Source organism: Lissotriton helveticus, chromosome 2_1, assembly GCF_964261635.1.
Source record: "Lissotriton helveticus chromosome 2_1, aLisHel1.1, whole genome shotgun sequence".
NCBI lineage: Eukaryota > Metazoa > Chordata > Amphibia > Caudata > Salamandridae > Lissotriton > Lissotriton helveticus.
In genome coordinates, this window is record NC_136059.1 from 768,172,397 (window position 1) to 768,192,300 (window position 19,904).

The 19,904-nt window shown below is 43.2% G+C and overlaps 2 protein-coding genes across 23 annotated transcripts in view; one reads left to right on the plus strand and one right to left on the minus strand.

The window, feature by feature from the left end:
- Positions 1-19,904, plus strand: part of FER (FER tyrosine kinase) — a 1,039,778-nt gene that overhangs the window by 372,406 nt on the left and 647,468 nt on the right. The window contains exon 9 of the mRNA XM_078675464.1: positions 4,664-4,853. Coding sequence (XP_078531590.1) covers positions 4,664-4,853 — 190 coding nt within the window. The remainder of the gene's footprint in view (positions 1-4,663; positions 4,854-19,904) is intronic.
- The window catches only part of LOC144818244 (uncharacterized), a 273,766-nt gene that overhangs the window by 86,169 nt on the left and 167,693 nt on the right, over positions 1-19,904 (minus strand). For 16 of the 22 annotated variants that reach the window (XR_013607077.1, XR_013607076.1, XM_078675474.1 and 13 more), the window contains one exon: positions 1,117-1,253. The exons of 2 other annotated variants lie outside the window; for them this stretch is intronic. Coding sequence is in view for 6 of the 20 variants with exons in the window: in XM_078675486.1 (XP_078531612.1) it covers positions 1,180-1,253 (74 nt within the window). In the remaining 14 variants the exon portion in view is untranslated. Of the gene's footprint in view, positions 1-1,112; positions 1,254-19,904 lie in introns of all 22 variants that reach the window. 4 more of the 22 variants (XM_078675476.1, XM_078675470.1, XM_078675487.1 and 1 more) reach the window with 1 other exon arrangement.

The window sequence follows — 19,904 nt, forward strand, 5'->3', positions numbered from 1 at the left end:
ATGGCGAAATATTCATGAAAAAAAAGAGATGACGGATGATGTAAAGACTGGATCTAGAAGGAGGGCATTATTGAAACGCAATTTGCGACGTAGGTTGGGCTGAAGTAAAAAATCAAGGTGTATGGTTACAGGGGCCTGATCAGAAATCAATATAGACCTAATATCCGCCTTCATCAATGACTGAGAAATGTGAGAAACAAAGATGTAATCTAAACGTGATTGAGTATGATGTACTGGTGAGTAAAAGGAATATTCTCTTAAGGTAGGGTTACAAAGTCTCCAAGCATCTATGAGTTTGTGTTGTTTAATGGTGTGCGTGAATGATTTGTGAGATCTATGAGGTGTAAAGGGAACTGAAGAGTTTCGATCCAAAAATGGGTCTAGGATTTCATTACAGTTGCCAGCAAGGATAAAATTATCATCATAACATTGTATAATTTGTTGGGCTACTGAAGTCCAAAAAGAAGGGTCACCAATTGTGGGCGCATATATGTTCAATAAAGAGACCGGAACATTATCAATTATAAATTTAACATGAACCCATCTACCTGCTTGGTCTGTACAATGAGATAGGATCATAATGGAAAGGGACTTGCGGAAAAGAATAATAACTCCATTACGTTTGCCATCGCCCGGAGAAAAAAAGAACATCACCCACCCATGCTCTTTTGAGTTTCGCAGACTCATCGCTAGTTAAGTGAGATTCTTGTAAGCAAACCTCTGCCCCCTGTTTAGTCAAATGTGTCAAAACCCTCTGACGCCTAATAGGTGAATGTAAACCTCTGACATTCCAAGAAATGAGTTTTAAAGGCATAAATTAAAACTGTAAAAGTACAAAGAATTCCAATAAGAAAAACATCCGAAATTAATTAGGGTATGAGAAATATCAAACCTACTGCACAAAAAGTAAGAGAATTGAATTAGGAAGGAAAAGCAAGAAAGAAAAGAAGCGAAGCAAAGATACAACCTCTGTAAGAGAAAGGAGAATTGCAGGGTAGAAAAAGGAGATGAGGGAGGCCAAAGAGAGAAGAAAGTGCTCACAAAGCGAAAGAGAGAAGTAAAAGGAAAGAGAGCAAGAAAAAAATAAAGACTAATGAAGAAAGAAAACTTACTTACAATCCAAGACATACGAGGGGTGGAGGGATGAAAGGCCGCACGGAACAATGACGTGTCCAGGACTCACAAGGAAAGGCCGAAGGAAGGGCAAAACGAATATACTCGAACATAGGGAAGAAAAGACACGCAGCCAAAACCTGTGTGGGGAGAAAAAAGGATTAGATATAATGTGAACAATAATAACGTAAGTTAACTGCTGTTTACATTTTAACCCCTTCGGTGCTCATGACGAGCTCAGCTCGTCATGAGGTACACCTCTCCTGTGCTCATGACGAGCTGAGCTCGTCATGACCACACCCATTTCTATTATGGCCCAGCACAGCAGAGAAACATCTCAAGCAGCCAAGGTGTTAAGAGACAGCGAGTGGATCAAAAACCAGTATACAAAACATGAAAATACTGCAACCAGAACAGAGTCTGTACATAATCTAGCTGGAACTAAATGATTAATTAGTCTCCATTGTGTCGGTGTGATGAGAATACAGGACACTCTTCGACTTAATTGGATCCTCGTAGGTGGTGGTTTTATTATTGAGTGTCACTTTAAATAAGCAAGGGTGAAAAAGACCATATCTTGCACCTATTGAGCGTAATTGCGGCCGCAATGCTAAAAACTCTTTGTGTCGATCAACGGTCGGTTTGGCATAATCCTGATAGAAGAACAAAGAATTTCCTGACCAAATTATGCGATTCATTGCTCTAGCTGCTGATAGAATCTTTAAGAGGGTCAGTGTATTCCAAAAAATACAAGATCACTCCTCTCGGTTTGTGTGGTGACAAGGAAGATGTTTGGCGCAACGGTGGTCCTAATCTGTGAGCTCTCTGGATATTCAACATAGTGCCCTCAGGTAGCTTGAGGAGCGTTGGAAGAAAGGATTTAAAGAAGGTGAGCGGATCCGGACCTTCCGTTCCTTCAGGAAGACCATAAATTCGAAGATTATTTCTTCTATTTCTGTTTTCCAACTGCTCAATTTGTTTGTGAAGCATGGAGACCTGTGAACAGAGAGAGTCCACTTTAGAAGTAGAGGAAGATAAAGAGTCAAAGTTCTGCTCTAGCGTGGCGACTCGTTGATCCATTGCTGACAATTTATCAGAAAGCATCTGAAGTGTGGATTTAGTCTCTTCCATGAATGGGCGTAAGGCTCTGATCTCTTCTAGTATTAGATCCATTGTGACAGAAGCAGATTGTTTAGGTGGAGAAGGAGGATCTTTTTTCAATCTTTTTGTGGATGCTTTGGTGACATTGGAGACTGAGGCAGACTGTGAAGACAGTGCACCTTTAGGTGATGAAACGGCTGAATCTTCCATGGATAAACAATTATAGCGTGAACTAATATGAATCAAAAACCTCCGGGGTAAGGGTGTAGATAGCTTTAAAGTTTGAGACCCTGCCCATAAGCCTGAAGAAAACGATCCAAAAACACAGAATAGCAATACATAGAAGAAAAAATTCTGTAATACAGGCAAATATAACAGTGAACCCAACAATGAAGTAAGTTGCCCTGCTATTGTAAGCGTAACAGTATTAATACAGTAGTAACAAAAAGCGCCTGCAAAAATGTAGCATGACCATTATATACATCTAGTTAAGAGTAACAAATGCAAACAATACATTTAGCATAGGTCACAGTAAATAAACATTCATTAAGCCGAATGTAGTCACAGCAGTGAAATATAACATAAAAAAAGTGTAGTCAGACTCTCAATAAAGATGTAGTTGGAGCACCTGACTCATGGTAAAGAGGAAATTCCAAGGAGAGCCACAAGAGAAAAGCAGGGAGCAAGTAGAGCCAAGGAGAGTCAAAATATGGTGGCTATCTACCACATTAATGAAGTAGAAGGTAGTACAGTAATAAACAGCTGTATTCTGGCGGTGTACAAAATGGCGGGTTCACATATCAGGCTGGTCGCGCTGTGAGGAGATCATAAAAAAATAAAAGAAAAACGACCAGAAGAACATAGGGCAGGTCAAGAGAGTACCTGCATCATTGTGAGGACTTCAAAATTCGACCTGAGGAGGAGGAGCGAGACCTTAGAGTAAGGCGCCGCATAGGAGAAAAACTCCGTCAGCGACGATAGAGAAAACAAAATGGCGGGCGCGAGCTCGATGGAGCTGCGTCCCCAGTCAGTAGTTTCAGAACTCCGTCCTCAGATTTAAAAAAAAAACAGCAAAGAAGGGGTCCTCCGACGCCAGGGGCACTCGCACTGCACCTCCTACATCCTGAAACGGGTGCGTGCGAGAATTCGCCAATTTATCTCTGCCAGAACCTCCGCCGCCGCAGGAGAGTCACACGAGCGCCGACATTCCTCTCGGGCACAAGCCACGCCTCCCCCGAACAAATACACTTCTAAATTACTTGTTGATTTATTAGTACATCAGATGTAATTTATAGCGGTTCTATCTTGATGGTCTACACAGTGTGCGCTGACACGCGTTTTTGTGATGACCCACAGATGAGGTCGCACCTTACTCAGGGTGCTAAAAACATAGGGGGATCGGGGGAGTCTTGGTATCAACAGTGGACGAATACTGTCCTAATAGGCAAAGCTCCAAACCAAGGGATATTGGAGCTGCTGAGTAATGCGAAAATTGGATGGAACATCCCAGGGAAATGGAATTCCTAGTGAAGGCCTTGATGATAGTCCCTTGGAGCATAGTCTTCAGGGTAGTGCTGAAGAGGCTGAGGCCTAGTCCTGCGTAGGCTGATGAAAGGCATAGGTGGAATGATACACACACCTAAGGATATTCACAGGAAGAAGCGGTATGGGAGCCATTTGAAATAGATATATGGCTGGATCGAAGTGGCCGGCGAAAAACAGCTGCTCACGTAATGTGGCGCGCTACCGACAGATGCATTGTTGGCGACAGGACTCATTTGTGACTCATGTTGAGCGCACCTATAATGGCGAGTGATTCTGCCTAGTAAAGTATGTTGCAGTTATGATAGTTTATCTATACTTCAGCTTGTACTTGAGAGTCTTGAATGAGGAAAATTAAATAGGAGACATTTTGGACATCAAAAATAAAAGGTGTATTGGATCTAAATCGACGGTCATTTGTGCTGAAATATGCAATCGACTTCACTTTACTGGTGTTGTTGCCTTTCTCCATGACATGTTGAAGTAGAAACCCCTTAAAGCCACCCCAGCTAATCTATTCTCTATTGTTCTAGAAGCCTAGTCCTAGTGAACCTCGGGTGAATCTGTGGGTGATGTAGGGGGATGGATGGACTAGTATTTAAAAACTGTTTCCGTACAATCATGTAAAATTATTTACAAGTTTTAAGCCAGTGAATGGACAAATTATCTGTTCTTAAATCTTCATGCATTCTCACTTTCTATACTGGAAGGGGTTTATAGCTTCCTTTTGTAATAGAATAAGTTTTCTTTAATAACTTGCATAAATTCTGACCGCTCATGTCAATACACAATTCTAATGGCATAACAAACAAAAATACAAATCAAGACTGCGCAAGTTATTGTAAATCTTAAAAATCATCTTCATTTATGTTGATTAGAAACCAATGTTTGTTCTTGTATTTTCTAGTGTTGTGCTTTTGCTAAGTCAGAAGCAGGTTTTGGAGGAACTCCGCCAGACTGTTCAGCAACTGAGATGCACTGAGGCCAAGCTGTCTGCCCAGAAAGAGCTCCTTGAACGCAAGGTGCAAGACACTGATGCGAATGATTCTCCTCCTGTGGTGAATTATGAAGAGGATGCCAGATCTGTTACTTCAATGGTGAGTGCATTCATAATACAGGTGTACCACAGCTGTCTTCTGTCTGGTCCATCTGAAAGAGTAACTGCATGTTGTATAGAAGGAACTGCGGGTTGGGGCTAGAAAGGCAATGGATTGTGGATCCCTTAGATAAGTATTTTGGATTTCCTTGATGTGAACCTGTCTTATCTATTGCAGAAGGGGAAGGCCTTGTTGTGTTTTAATAATGGATAATTCATTGCATGGTAATACTTTATTTTCTTCCTTCACTTGTAAAGTGCAATCTCTTGGGAAAGAGCCTTTCAATAGATGTGGTTAACATACTTCAGCCACTGAAGAAGTGGCTCTTCTTGTTATTCTAGGCTTCTGAGATTGAAAGCAGCACCTTGAGACTAGATCTGGTGTAATGTGTTGTTAATGTGTTGCAGCTTTTCTCAAATTCCGTGTTGGCACAGCCTGCACTTTACAGTAATATTACACCTAGTTCTCAGGCAATCCAAAATCTGTCCCATTCCACCTTTTTTCTGATTGGGCAAACGAAAATATAACAGTCTTGAAACTTATCTGGAGTTTCACTTCCTTGATTTTCCTGTTCTATGTATATGTTTTACACATTTAGTTCTGAGATGGCTCCAGGCCTTCAACTCAAAATCCATCATCATTCTTTATATAGATTGGCCCCTGGCATCTAAAATAATGCCGTTCATTTCAGGCCCATTGTGCTGTTTGCTTGGAGATATTGTTTACCCACCACTGGGCCTGATTAGGGTCAGTGGACAGACAGCTTTGTTGCCTTGTGTGATGCCCTTCGTTTGGACTGTTCAGGGTCCTTGTGATGCTAGAGTAGAAGGAGCTGGACCAAGATGATGAAATAACAGAGGGCTGCGTTATACCAGAGGACAGCGGAGCCCAGTACTTCAGGAGAGGTGCTGACGGATGTGGAGCCACTAGGTGGGCCCTGGCCAGCTGAGGCGCACTGTGCAACTAACGAGTAATGTAGAGCGAGATCGGTAGGGCGCAGTCTACCCTTCTCTCTGTCAATAGGGGGATCTTAGACTGGTGAGCTCACTGAGCTGCGAGGGCATTGACCAGAGCAGCAGAGACCCTAGGTGTGAGATGTCGGTGGACCACACTGTGATAATGTGACATAACTATAGATGGACTGTGTGAATTGGGTGTGGGCTAGGTATAAGTAACGCAAGGTATTGAAACCCAGATCTGCCTACCTACTTGCTTGCCACTAACTGTTATATTCCCGAGTTAGGCCCATGTTGCGAAGCAGCTTATTTCTTATGTTTTCCTCACAAATAACATTTTCAGCTGTGACCTTTTGCACATATTTGCGTGCACGACAATGTTGGATTAGTTTCCCTGAAACTAAACTTGCTTACACCTCTAGCTTCGCACAACATTATCACAATGCCCTGAACATCTTGTACAAGGTCTCGTTTTGCACAATCTACAAATGTCATTACTATCATCATCCACAGGGCGACAGGGCTATCTGCATATCCTAGCATCCCTAATCTATATGCACATCGCATGGCTGCTTTCTATTATAAAAGATGAGCATCCCTATAGATTAGTAGAGGAGGCACTTCCGCTGACACAGACGGTCCTTACATGCTGAGAAATCACCATGCAGCGGTCTGACATCTCGTGAGTGGTGTTCAGTTCGTGTTCAAGATGGGGTCCTTCAATCTATCCCATCAGGTAATGGGGTGTGATCGTCAATTGGGGGGATTCTTGGCTCTACACCTACACACACTCTAGGTACTCTTAGAATAGGGTTTGCATCATAGGAGTTCGCCCAATTACTGCCTTGTTTTATATGCTTACATATATATATTGTTTCCAGCACCATGGTAGAACTCTACCTACTATTTACGCTTTTGGTGCCTGTATTCACGTGGATCTGCCTGGGTCTCCTAATCATTGCAGCACATGTATTTTATGCAAGAATAATGTTGGTTCAATACATTGATTGAAAACGTCCCACTGTGTATTCTCTGCATATTCCTCATAGAATAAGTGAGCATGAGTGACTGAGCGAAAGGTTCTATACTGTTTCTACGATCCCTGAGGGGGCAGGGTTATCATATTCAGTGATTACCAGAAACCCTTCGCTCCCTGATAGGTTAGGGAGGCTTAAGGTGGCACTATGAGCTAGCTGGTCTATAGGCCAACATGTCGTGTGGGGGTGTCTGGAATCAGTCTAGACACCAAGCTCTTGTCCAAACAATGCGCAGGTCCTACGGATTGGTAGAAACTACACAACATAACCACTATGGGCCATTTTCCGAACTTGGGGAAAATGATAACATTTGTGAGAGTAATGAGCATGCATGCTCACTCCTCCCTCCCCAACATTGGGGCTTGAAGAGGAAAAGACAGCACATTATGTTCCTTTTCAGCACTGGAACCTGTGCAGGTATGAGATGCATGCATTACCACTGTTGTTCTGTCGTGCTAGACTTTAGCTCACATGTGGTATCTTTTTAGGAAAGCCGGCTACACTTAACACCATGCTTGGTAAGTGCAGGGCGACCTCTGTGTCTTGTATGTGAGGCAATAAATGGAGGCAGGCAGCCTCTGCCTATTGTCGTGCTGATTGTTTGTGTTGGTTTCCCCAATGCCATTGACAGTTAGCTGGCAAAAAGCCAAAAAACTGTCTTTTGACCTGTGCAGGCCCTTGGAATTTCAGAATAGAGCCGTGGGCTAGTGTGATGGCAAGAAGTGCCAGTAGATGGGTGTGTCAAGGCTCTTTTATTAGATTTTCACAAAGGCTTGTGCAAGATCAACAACAAAATAGGCACTTTGTCAACTCGATTGAATAATATGAAAGATCGAATTGTCAAACCAGGGAATGACTGGGCTTTGCTTGACTGAATAACGCATGTCAGACATTGAGGATGATTCAAGTGCCGGGGATCAGAATGAAGAAAGTACTAGAGGTGATCCACGCAAAAAACAGAGATTGGGGGCGTGCTCACGTTGAAAATGCTCATAGTTGGAAAGCAGAGTTTGCAAATGCAGGCAAAATTGAAATGTATGTATAAAAGCTCATCACTGATCTCTTTGATACAGTTGGTTGCACACCAAGTTGTGAAATTGTTGACTCTGTTCATTGTGGAGTGGGTGCAACAACCACTGGCCTGTATTGCATGTATCTTGAACTACTGGGACAGTGATGTGCATTGCTAGGGAAAAAAGACCCAAGTATACAAATGTATATCCCTCTCAAACTTTCACTATTGCAGTCCAGTAGGCGAGGGGAGCCAGCTTGAATGAAAAGAAGAAACTAGAACATCTTTGCCTAAAATATGCTATGTAATACCTATCCAGACTGAAATAACGCAGAAAGAAAATATGCTCCTATTTATTGATCCCCAAGCTGCCAGGAAATGAAAGCCACTGTCATGAAAGATGAGGCCCCAACATCTGAGCCTTGCAAGCGAACTCAGCGTTATCTATCGATGAACTTGAGGGTGATGGGGCTGCACAGGAAAGAGGGAGCTCCACCGACTATAAAAAATATGGTTGTCTTATGAACAGGGCTGATATGCTTGGAGATGTAGGTCACTCATGGTTATTGATTTACTAACAACTGTCATATAAGTGGTCGGTGACAGATGATGGAGCAATGAAGATGCTCTCCTAATGTGTTGAATATGTACTCCTCACTACAATTATGGTTTTAAAGTTTGTGTTTTTTGTGATCACATGCATGAGTGCAAATGTTCTGTATACTAGAACTGGGCAAACATCCCTTGAACAAAAAAATTGTAGAGTGGCGTTTAGAGGTAGAACTTTAGAGCTAACCCTTCTGAGGAGCTCTCAAAGAGGTGTTGTGACAAAAGGGGGGCAAGATCAGTGTCTGAAGCGATAACATTTCATATGTAAAATGCTGATCTTGGCATTCAAGTTTTAACGTACTGAAATGGCTGTTTGAATGTTCACCCCCACTTTTTGACCCCACTTTTTGACGACCTTAGGTACTGGTGTAATAACTCTACAAACTGGCGCTCTGACATCTAGTACCTAGTGCAGATTCCATGACCCCTGAAAGTGGATACCAGTGGATACAAATTGGCTAATCCCTGATTTGCAAGGCTAATTTACATGTACGTCCCTAGTAAAAGGTGCTCTGAGTACCTAGGGCCTGTAAGTTAAGGTGTCTTTTGTGGAATTCAGAAATATTTGTTCTACCACTAAAATGGGAAGCAAATATTTGATGCTCGCAAGTAAAAAGATATCCCAATTGGAAATCCTAATTGGAAAGTTTAACTTGCTTGTGTGTCCCCAGTGTATGGTACTCAGAGTACCAAGGGTCGGCAGGTTAAAGTGTCACTAGTGTAAGGTAGTGCACTAAAGTGTGCACCAATGCAGTGGCGAATGAGAAAATGGCAGTGGAAGGAGGCCCTGTCAAATTCCACCTGTCAAATTAACCATTTTTACAGGCCCAAACCTCCCTATTTATTACCTGTAAGTCACTCTTAAAGTCTACGTGAAGTGTCCAGAGGGTAGGGCACATGGTTCTAAATAGCAGGTCATGTTTAAGGAGTGTTTTACATGTAAATGTATATGTAAATGTATTTGAGCTTGTAAAGCGCACTGCTACCCGTCCGTAGGTTTCCTGGCGCTGTATAACTCTGGGGAACCCGTCCTGGCTTTCCCTGTGGGATGGTCTCTGCTGGGAGTCCCCAAGGTGGAGCCAGGCATCCCCGGAATTGATGGGGCCGTTGTGGAGATTAGGCAAGCTAATGCCCAGAGTTGCCGAGTGGAACCCCTGATTAGAGTAAGCACCGAAGCGAGAATTATCGAGTCCGCTGACCCAAGTCCACGACCCTGCCGCGTCAGAAATTAAACCCTCGTCCCAGGCCGACTTCTGCTCCCGGGTCTGCCGCCTCTAACCAGTGAGCCACACCACTCCACAACTCTACATGCTTTGGTAGTGTAAAATTACCAAAGTCGATTTTCCCTGTTGGAAATCTTGTAGTCCCATTGGATAAAATTGGGTTACTTTTATTAATTCTAATAAAGTGTAACATTACAATGGAGCTAGCCAGAAGGGTGTTTCAGCTTGTCACAATAATATGTACATTAAATCCAACGTATTGGCAAGCTCTGATTTAACTTAAGTATTTTAGAAAAGTAGATTTAGGAGATTTACTTTTCTAAATCTCCTAAATGCTACAGTGGTAGCATTTTCTGATTGGTCCAGCAGTTTACAGCTGTCGGACTCTCCTCTCAGTCGGTGTAAAGTGTTCCCAGGAACTAAAAACAAAAAAGCCATCTGCTGGAAGCAGTTTTCCTCTCCTGTAGCAGGACGGCTATCAAAGTGGCCAATGGGCTAATTATACTTCAAAGGCAGGTTGCTCCTGCAGGAACAGATGTCAATGAGCCTGTGCCAGTGCCTGCTCCGTTTCCTTTGTTGCCGTTCCAGCCTGGAGGCACATTTCTTAGAATAGGAGTTACCCTGAAGGGAGTCTGTTGTCCTCAGGCAGCCACATCTCTTGGATGGGCTGTGGAGGTCCACACGGGGAAAAAAGGGTCTGGCAATGTTGTCAATGGGCAGAATAGTGCACTCTGGGATAATTTGTTGTCACGGTTCTCGGAAAGCAGACACAGGTGGGTGATATTTCCCAGGGGGTGGTAGTCCTATTGGCTAGGGAGTCCTCCCCTCCAACACGCTTGTATAAGATATAACATTGGCAACTCTGCCTAGAGAACTCCGTTCACGGCTGAAATCATGAAAGAAAGAAGGACTGCTCCTGCTGAGTCATCGTACTACACAAAGACAGGCTGCAACAAGAACTGCACCCCATGATTTTACAGAGAGGACTGAGCCTGCTGCTGAGTGCATGGAGAGAGAACCCAGGGGCTGAGCCAACTCCCATTTTGCCAAAAGACTTCTGAATGACTCCAAGGGCTAGTAGTCTATCGCCCGGTTAAGCCACAAGACCACAAAGGACTGAAAGAGACTGCTTTTCAAGTACCCAGCTGGTCCCCAACGAAAGACTCGCCATGCCATTGTTGGTGCATGCTGCGAGATTGAGTCCTGACCGTACTCCTGTTACCGAGCAAGCCCTGTGCCCATGGTTGGCATTAGAGTGTACTCTGTCCCTTGCCCATTTGAGGAAGAACAGAGGAAAATATAGAACAACCTACATTTTGGATACTTGACAGTTTTACTATTCACAAATGAACTTGCCTGAGACTCCCCTAGTGCATGCTGAGAGACAGAGTCTTCGACCCAATCCATGCAGCCCAAACCTCTGGAGTCGTGATTGGTACCAAGGAGGTCTGAGCCCAGAAGGACGCATAAGGAGAGCCTATAACTCAAAAAGAGCCTTAGGTTACTGTTAGAAATGGGGGTCTCTAGTTGGTAGTGGTGTGCACCCTGTTCAAGTAGGGACCCTTCCTTCTAGTCAGAATAAGGAAGTTAAAAACCCAGATAACCCCTGCTCAAAATCTTGGGAGCTAGGCATGAGCAGTCATCTCAGAGGCAATGTGTAAAGTATTTGTACATAACACACACTAACACAGTGAAAACACTACAAATGGACACCTCACTGATTTAGAAAAATAAAGTTTTTTATCTAAACCAAACAAGACCAAAACAACAGAAATCCAACAAACATACCTCAAAATATCTCTTTTAAAAGGTTTACTGCAAAAATATAGTTCTTGAACACAATAGCTCCAACCGGGCTATCTCGACTTAGTTACAGGTACACATCCACTGTATGGTGCTGCCCGCGAGGTGTGTGGGCCAACCTAGGAGTCACACAGACCTCCAAAACAGTACCTTGCAAAATTATGAAGTCATAAGATGTTGCATCTCGTCACGGAGGTCAGTCGTCGATGGGCCGAGTTGGCGTCTGTTCCCTACTGCCACAGGGGATGCGAGGTATCTAGTCCATACAGGGGAGGTAAGGTGTTGAATCAGGGCTGTGCATGGGAGGCAAGGCGTCCGTTCCATACAATGAGTTTGGGAAGTCACCCACGCCGGTTATCGACTCCGCAATGGTGTGAGGAAGGCTCTAGCGTCGATGGGCATCGGGGCAGGGGATTGTGCACTCCAGGAGTGGTGCCCTCAGTCCTGCTGTTGGCAGTGGCCTTGGTGAGGATGTTGGAGTCAATATGGGGCAGGCTTCGGGGCTGCGTTGCCGTCTAGATCAGTGCTGCGCTCACTCAACGAGCCGTGACCACAGCGTCCGTGCTGGCAACAGCGTCATGGACTGCATCGGTAATCCTTTTCTTGAGGTTTGCAGCCCAGCAAATGTCTCTAGTAGACCAGAACTGGAGTTGGCACCACTTGGTAGGTTAGAACTCCCAGCAGTGGAGTTCAGGGATGCTGCAGGTGAAGTCTTTGATGGCCCTGAAACTTCCAACAGGAGGCAAGAACACACCAGCCCTTGGAGGAACTTGGGAACGCAGGGTACAAAGCAAAGTCCAGTCCTTTCACTGCCCACAGACAGAGGCAACGATTGCAGGCCAACCCAGCATTGCAACACATAGCAAAGGGGCAGTACTCCTTCTGAAAATTGTTCAGCTCATCTTGGCAGAGTCCTCAGTTCCAGAAGTGTTCTAAAGTTTTGAGGTCAGAACCCCACAACTTACACTACTTTCAGCCTTTGAAGTATACATGCTTCAAAGAAAGGCTGTCTTGCTTAGTAGAGCCAGTTCTGTCCTCATTGGTCCAGTCACACTACAGGGGAGGAAGAAAGCATTGTGAGAGACAGACACACCCCTATTCAGCTGCAGGTGACAGCTCCCCCCACCACTCTAGCTCAGGAAGACCGATCAGCCTGGTGATGGGCCATCAGGATATACTGGGCACACCACTGCTCCCTTTCTGTGACTGTCTAGGGTGAATGCACAAACAACCCAGCGGTCAGTCTAAGCCAGAAGTTGATTCCACTGGCAGGCAGATATACGGAATGGTAAAGCAAGAAAATGCCCGTTTTCTAAAAGTGGCGTTTTCAACCATACAATTTAAAAACCACCTTCACTAAAAGATGTATTTGTAAATCCTGAGCTCAGGCAGCTATAACTCTACATCTGTAGCTGTTCTAAATTGAAAGTTACACTTGTAAAATGTTACAAGGCAGCTCCAATGAGAGCTTATGGGAGAGCTAGTCCTTACAGTATTGAAAAACGAAATTGGCAGTATTTCACAATCAGTACATGCACAGAACACTAGCACATGTCCTACCTTTCACTTACACTGCACCCCGCCCAAGGGGGTACCTTGGGCCTACGTTAGGGGAGCTTTACATGTAGTAAAAAGGAAGGTTAGGGCCTGGCAAGTGGGTCAACTTGCCATGTCGTTATGGCAGTTTAAAACTGCACTCACAGACACTGCAGTGGCAGGTCTGAGATATGTTTGCAGGGCTACTCAATTGGGTGGCACAATGAGAGCTGCAGGCCCACTAGTAGCATTTGATTTACAGGCCCTGGAAAAACACATTGTGCACTTTACTAGGGACTTACCTGTAAATTAAATATGTTAATTATGAATAAACCAATCACCAATACATTTTAGACAGACCGCATTAGCACTTTAGCACTGGTAAAGTGCCCAGAATCCTAAAGCCAACAAAAACAGGGTTAGGAAAATAGAAGGCAAAAAGTTTGGAGATAAACCTGCAAAAACGGGCAGGTCCAGTAGCTACGACCAAGGATTACCATGTAGTATGTTTATCTAGGTACCTGTATCGATAATTTCTATTCCTGGCCCTTGTCCGGTTATAAATCAATAATATCCCTACAAACGGCACAGAAACCGTTTCATAAATTAGTCATAGCGCATGCTGTCACTTTAAGCAAGCACTATTCCTCCAGCTCCCTAGAAAGCACACCGAGTTCTTAAACAAATCCAAGCCTCCAGCAACCTGGGAAATCCCAGCCTGCTATGTTTTGATTTCGTCCGAGAACTCCTGTGAAGCACTGTAAGAACGACCAGTTCTTAGTGACATCTTTATTGACGTCTTATGTCCATCCTTACGTCAAACCCAGCACCTCTCGGGTATAAATATACCAACGTTGCCCTAAGCAAACACACGGTGGTGATGAACCTGGAGCAGCGACTACTTGCCGGAGAGCCCAGCTGATGCGAGAGCCCACGGACGCTGCCCCTCCCCCTTTTGACGCGCTGAGAAAGACGCTGTCTTTTCTCTTGCCGAGAAATCCAGCTCCCAGCGTTTCCAGCCCACCTTTGCGGGTGACTGGGATAACAAGTCCTGAGAAAGAGATACCAGCCCTCCTGCCTTCTAAATCCCAGGTACTGAACTGACTAAACCCTTACAGAGAATTCTTGAGTCAGATTCTTGGCAAAACAAACTTAACTTAAACTGCTACTTACTCCCTCCCACGTATTAGGCTCAGGTCAGGTACACCGGGGTAGGCGTAGTTGGAAGCACCAGTTAAGTACGATTAGTCAATGTATATATGTATGTATCTATTTTATCCATTTTAAAGTGTCATATGGCTAAGAAACCATATCCATGCTTTTACAGTATTATTTCATAATCCTGCTTTTACTATATGCATTCTACTTAACCCTAAGTATTGCAATTGTAGCAATTCATTTCTCTTGTATGAGAAAAGAGACTGCTCAATAAATAACACCTTTTATTGAAAACGCCCGTCTCTTCTTTTCTCTACAATCTGGTGAAACTAAGTATGCACGTATTGACTGAGAAAAATAGCTGTCTTTTGTTTTCACACGACTCTAGAGATACACTCTTAATCAGGGAGAGCAAAGTTGTCATGTTCTATGGTTGTCAGAAACTAAATCCCTTCTTGTCTATCCAGGGAGGTTAAACTCCTCCTTGCCTATTCGAGAAAGTTTCTAGTGAACTCTGAGCTAGCTGGCACACAAAACATAAGTCTAATATAGTCAGTAGAAGACCTAGTTAACCTCTGTCCTACGTCTACACTACTGAAGATATTATTCCAATGCGCAGAGCCTATTGGGAATATAGGAACTACACTACATGGCGCCCAACGGTTTGGTAAGGCGATAAATCTAACGCAAGGCATTAGAGTAACTCAGTCGTGCTTTTTCACACAGACCCTTTTTTCCCGTAAATACTCCAAAGACGTCTGGAGTGGGTAAAAGGTTAAAATCCGCCGGAACTTAGTAGAAAGAGATTTCTATGTATGGTTTTTGGTTTATTCAACGTTGAAGGATACAGTGTTCCAAAATATTGTGCACCTAATCTTTGTTTCCTTGGAAACCTGCTCTGCAAACTTTCATTAAAGCAATGTCAACTAACGGCGACAGCAACAAAACCGGTGAAACTGCAGTAGATGCAAATCAACGGGGTTTCGATGTTACAGGGTTTAATGAAAATGAACCGGGTGCAATTATTATCCCGGACAACATAAGAAAAACTATAACTTTAAAACTTATAGAAAATGGACTAACATCGAGAGGTGGCACAGTCATATTCGTAATTGAGGCACATGAATATCGGCAGACAGAGGTATTCTATTCATGGATAAACTTTCCAGCAGCAAACGCTGTCACACACGACTTCCACTATTACAAAATAGAGGAACCTCCGGATGAGTACACTCCTTTCGAGGAGGTGGAAATCCCATTAAAATACCAAGAGCACCTGCTCTGGTTTAAAGGCGCCCTAAAACATAATAATCACATCACCAGGCTCGGTCCACTAGGTAGACCAGGAGCAATGTGGCCGGTACTAGCCAGCTACACATCACATCCTGACATTAATAAAATGTCAAGCGAAGAACTCTCATTTAAAATAAATGAATTAACACAGGCATATAGAGAGTTAGTTCAATTGGCAACAGAGGATATAACTTTCCTCCAGAAACTGAAAGAAACAGATATAGCAGAACAACCATTTGAACTTGCCAGAATCATAGAAAAATCCTATGAAGAACTAGGAAGAGATAGTTTGGGTGGGAAGCCGGTAAAACCCCAACTAACTGAAAATCCTGAAAAAATATTTAATAAAAATATTTTAAACACTCCAAAAAAGAGCTGGGATGGAAATAAACAATCCACTCCCAAAGAAAAAAGATTCCAGTCCAGAGGAAGGTCTCCTCGACGGAGAGAAAGATCTCCGGACCAAGGACACAAGTCTCCCCAGAGGGAGCCCTCTGAGAAAAGATACAACCTTAGAAATAGGGATAATTTGAAGAAACCTGATAGATATCAAGCTATTGATACACGTCCCTCTCGATCTTTTCAGACTTCCTCGCAGAAATCGGAAAGAAGAGGACGGTCAGAACACAGGGAAGAGCACGTCAAGTCCAAAGACAAGGAACCTGCTCATCAAAGTAAAAAGTTACAATTTCCAAAAAAGAAGGTAGCCAGTATTAAAGTAATCAAACATGCCGAGGATACTGAGGACACAGCTGAATATTCTTGAATGACACAATTCAACAGACAACCTGTCTTGGCCTAGCCAAAATTAAAGACTTAAACAAACCGTCTATTCCAAAGCCAACACATGAAAGTAATAGAACTACAGACGTTGAGATAGACGTATCCCATATTTTAAACCAAAACAGAACACATCCTGATTGGAAAAAATGGTTGATCTGGCCCACAGACACAAATAACTGTCAAGATAGATTCCTGAACAAAATACAGGGGTTCACATTGACCAGGCCAGACCCTAGATACTCCCAGAGACAACATCCAGGGATTGTAACAACATACAGTGTAGGAAAACTCTGCCTCGAATGGCTACAGACATCCACACTGGCTGAAATTAAGCAACACTTGACTTTACTTAAAGAAGGTGCTGACTTGCGTGATTTCATTATGGGACCCCGCAAACAGCGTCAAAAACGTTTCATAGCGGCCTCTATATATGCAGCTTACAACGAAGCTTGGAAAGAAACTCAAATTGAGACAGCAGAGAAAATACGGGAAATTGACTGTGTTAATTTGGAAAAATCACTTTCTGTTGTGGACAATGGGTTAATGACTCTGTCTTCCAGAATATATTCACTGGACAGTATTGTATCATCTGCAATCGATATAATAGAACAAGACTTACTAATGCTACAACATGGTCAGTCTCAACTGCGTTCTATTGTACAGCTTGGCTGGACGTTACAAAATCTGCGTTCAGGCTACGTGCCTTGGCGTTTAATCAACACAACGTCATTATTCACTATCTTTAACCTTACTGATACACAAATCAGCTTGGCACAAAAGGGAGCAGAATATACAATTCTGAGCATTGAAAAACTTGAGAGATTACCATTGACAATGTCAGAACGACCTGTCATTGAATGGATAATACACGGAATTATAACTATTCCGATAACAACTTTCCAATTTCGATACTGCCAAAAGTATATACAGGCAGGCCAGTATGAAAGGTTGGGTAAAGGATACATTAAGTCAACATGGAAATTACCTTACACACACACATGTTATAGTGAAAAGGGACAGAGTGTATTTCTTAGTGGTAATAATTGTGAAAAATCATTAAGTGGTATACTCCTGTGTCAGGGTATAAATTTACATGGGGCCTGTGAGGGGACTTCAAATAACCTTTCATGTCCCCAGCAACTCGAATAGAACCATTCTTTAGACGGCTTTCTAACGGGAGCTACATTCTAATTGTGGATCACAGATGTTGTGGCTTGGTGCCAGGAAAAGCTTATCTGGTAAGCGCGAGTTCCATGGTCACTTGTTGTATGCAAGTATTATATCCAAACGACACTCCAGACAGGGAGGAAAAAATGTGGCCCAGTTTGAAAATCTCTTCTATTCGAATTGATACTTTGAGCAGAATGAAGTCTGTGCTTCTACAGACGCCTGTGCCCTTGACGTCATCGAAAGAAACGTATGATCTCCAAGTTGCAAGGACAACGACAGAGATACATGCATTATTATCAACAAATTGCCCCCTACACTTCACAGAAATGCTGAACGAAATCTTAAACATTTCTGATACGAATGGTATCGCGAGTGTATTTAAGCCAATTTTTTCGGGACTATTGACACCCTTTAAAGCAGTCCTGGGCATTTTTCCTAACTTTGTCCATTCGGTCTTTGGCGGCCTTCCACTCCTGTTGGGACTCGTAGCAGGCATTTTATTTTTGATACTCCTGCTTCGTTATGGCAAGCCATGTCACAGACAAGACTCCAGCAACAATGGAAGAAACGATCCTAGCTATACGCTATCGGGACCGCATAACTAAAGTCCTTGGATTAGCCCGGCTAAGAGATCTGAATATGACCTGGTTTCTTTCATTCAGACCCATATGGCAGAATTGTATCTTACCTGTGTTAAGATGTATGCTGTGCGGCGAAGAATGCGTGTTGGACACCTGTCTTACACTACAATCAGAAGTACCATTGGATACAGATACTTTGTTGGGTCCAGTAAAGGCTCATGCATCGTGTTGTCCCCAGAGGTTACCTATCCTGATGACGGCATTCGTGGAGACTTCACCACTGCGATTGAAGGGTAGTGAAGTACAAGATGAGAGCAGCATCAACCAGGTACGACCTTCAGTAAGCAATGCTGATCGAAACATCATTGAAAGCGATCATGCGCGCGACTGCATGGTAGCGACATTCTCCAACTTGGTTGAACTTTCACCTGAGCCGGTAAACTGTTTTTTTGAAAGTCTGTCTGAAATGATGTTTTCCCCTGAAGAAAAAGAATAAATTTAAGCAAAACGAGCGCACAGCGTTCCCTGAACTCTGTATTTGGCCTTCAGCTTTGAAAAACAAAAGCTACTGGGACTATTTGGAACTTTTTTTTTCATCTTCCCTTGAAAACGAAAACCTTTTCCCGATTCCAAAATATTTACCTTTTTTTTGGCACTCATCTTCTGCTTAAAGTAGAACTATTCTTAGAGAACAGAGCTTCTATTTTTAGGAACTCTAGAGACAAAAATATTACCTCAGCCTCTAGCATATTTACAAATAACTGTATTTATATGTGAATTTTTCTGTAATAAGAGCCATTTCATGTGTAATTTCGCAAAATCATTCCGCTGATATATGCATCCTATTTAATGAATGATTACTCTACTTGAAATACTGTAACTATACTCATTTTTTTCGTGTATTTCGCATATGCCATTTTCAAATGCAAAACAATTTATTTTGGGGTGGTTCGGTATACACATGCACTATTGGATATGTTTACTATTGCTTAGGTTAGTAATTATGGACATGAATGCGTGGAGTGGGTGTAGTATGTTTATCTAGGTACCTGTATCGATATTCCTATTCCTGGCCCTTGTCCGGTTATAAATCAATAATATCCCTACAAACGGCACAGAAACCGTTTCATAAATTAGTCATAGCGCATGCTGTCACATTAAGCAAGCACTATTCCTCCAGCTCCCTAGAAAGCACACCGAGTTCTTAAACAAATCCAAGCCTCCAGCAACCTGGGAAATCCCCGCCTGCTATGTTTTGATTTCGTCCGAGAACTCCTATGAAGCACTGTAAGAACGACCAGTTCTTAGTGACATCTTTATTGACGTCTTATGTCCATCCTTACGTCAAACCCAGCACCTCTCGGGTATAAATATACCAACGTTGCCCTAAGCAAACACACGGTGGTGATGAACCTGGAGCAGCGACTACTTGCCGGAGAGCCCAGCTGATGCAAGAGCTCACGGACGCTGCCCCTCCCCCTTTTGACGCGCTGAGAAAGACGCTGTCTTTTCTCTTGCCGAGAAATCCAGCTCCCAGCGTTTCCAGCCCACCTTTGCGGGTGACTGGGATACCTTGTCCTGAGAAAGAGATACCAGCCCTCTTGCCTTCTAAATCCCAGGTACTGAACTGACTAAACCCTTACAGAGAATTCTTGAGTCAGATTATTGGCAAAACAAACTTAACTTAAACTGCTACTTACTTACTCCCTCCCACGTATTAGGCTCAGGTCAGGTACACCGGGGTAGGCGTAGTTAGAAGCACCAGTTGAGTACGATTAGTCAATGTATATATGTATGTATCTATTTTATCCATTTTAAAGTGTCATCTGGCTAAGAAACCATATCCATGCTTTTACAGTATTATTTCATAATCCTGCTTTTACTATAGGC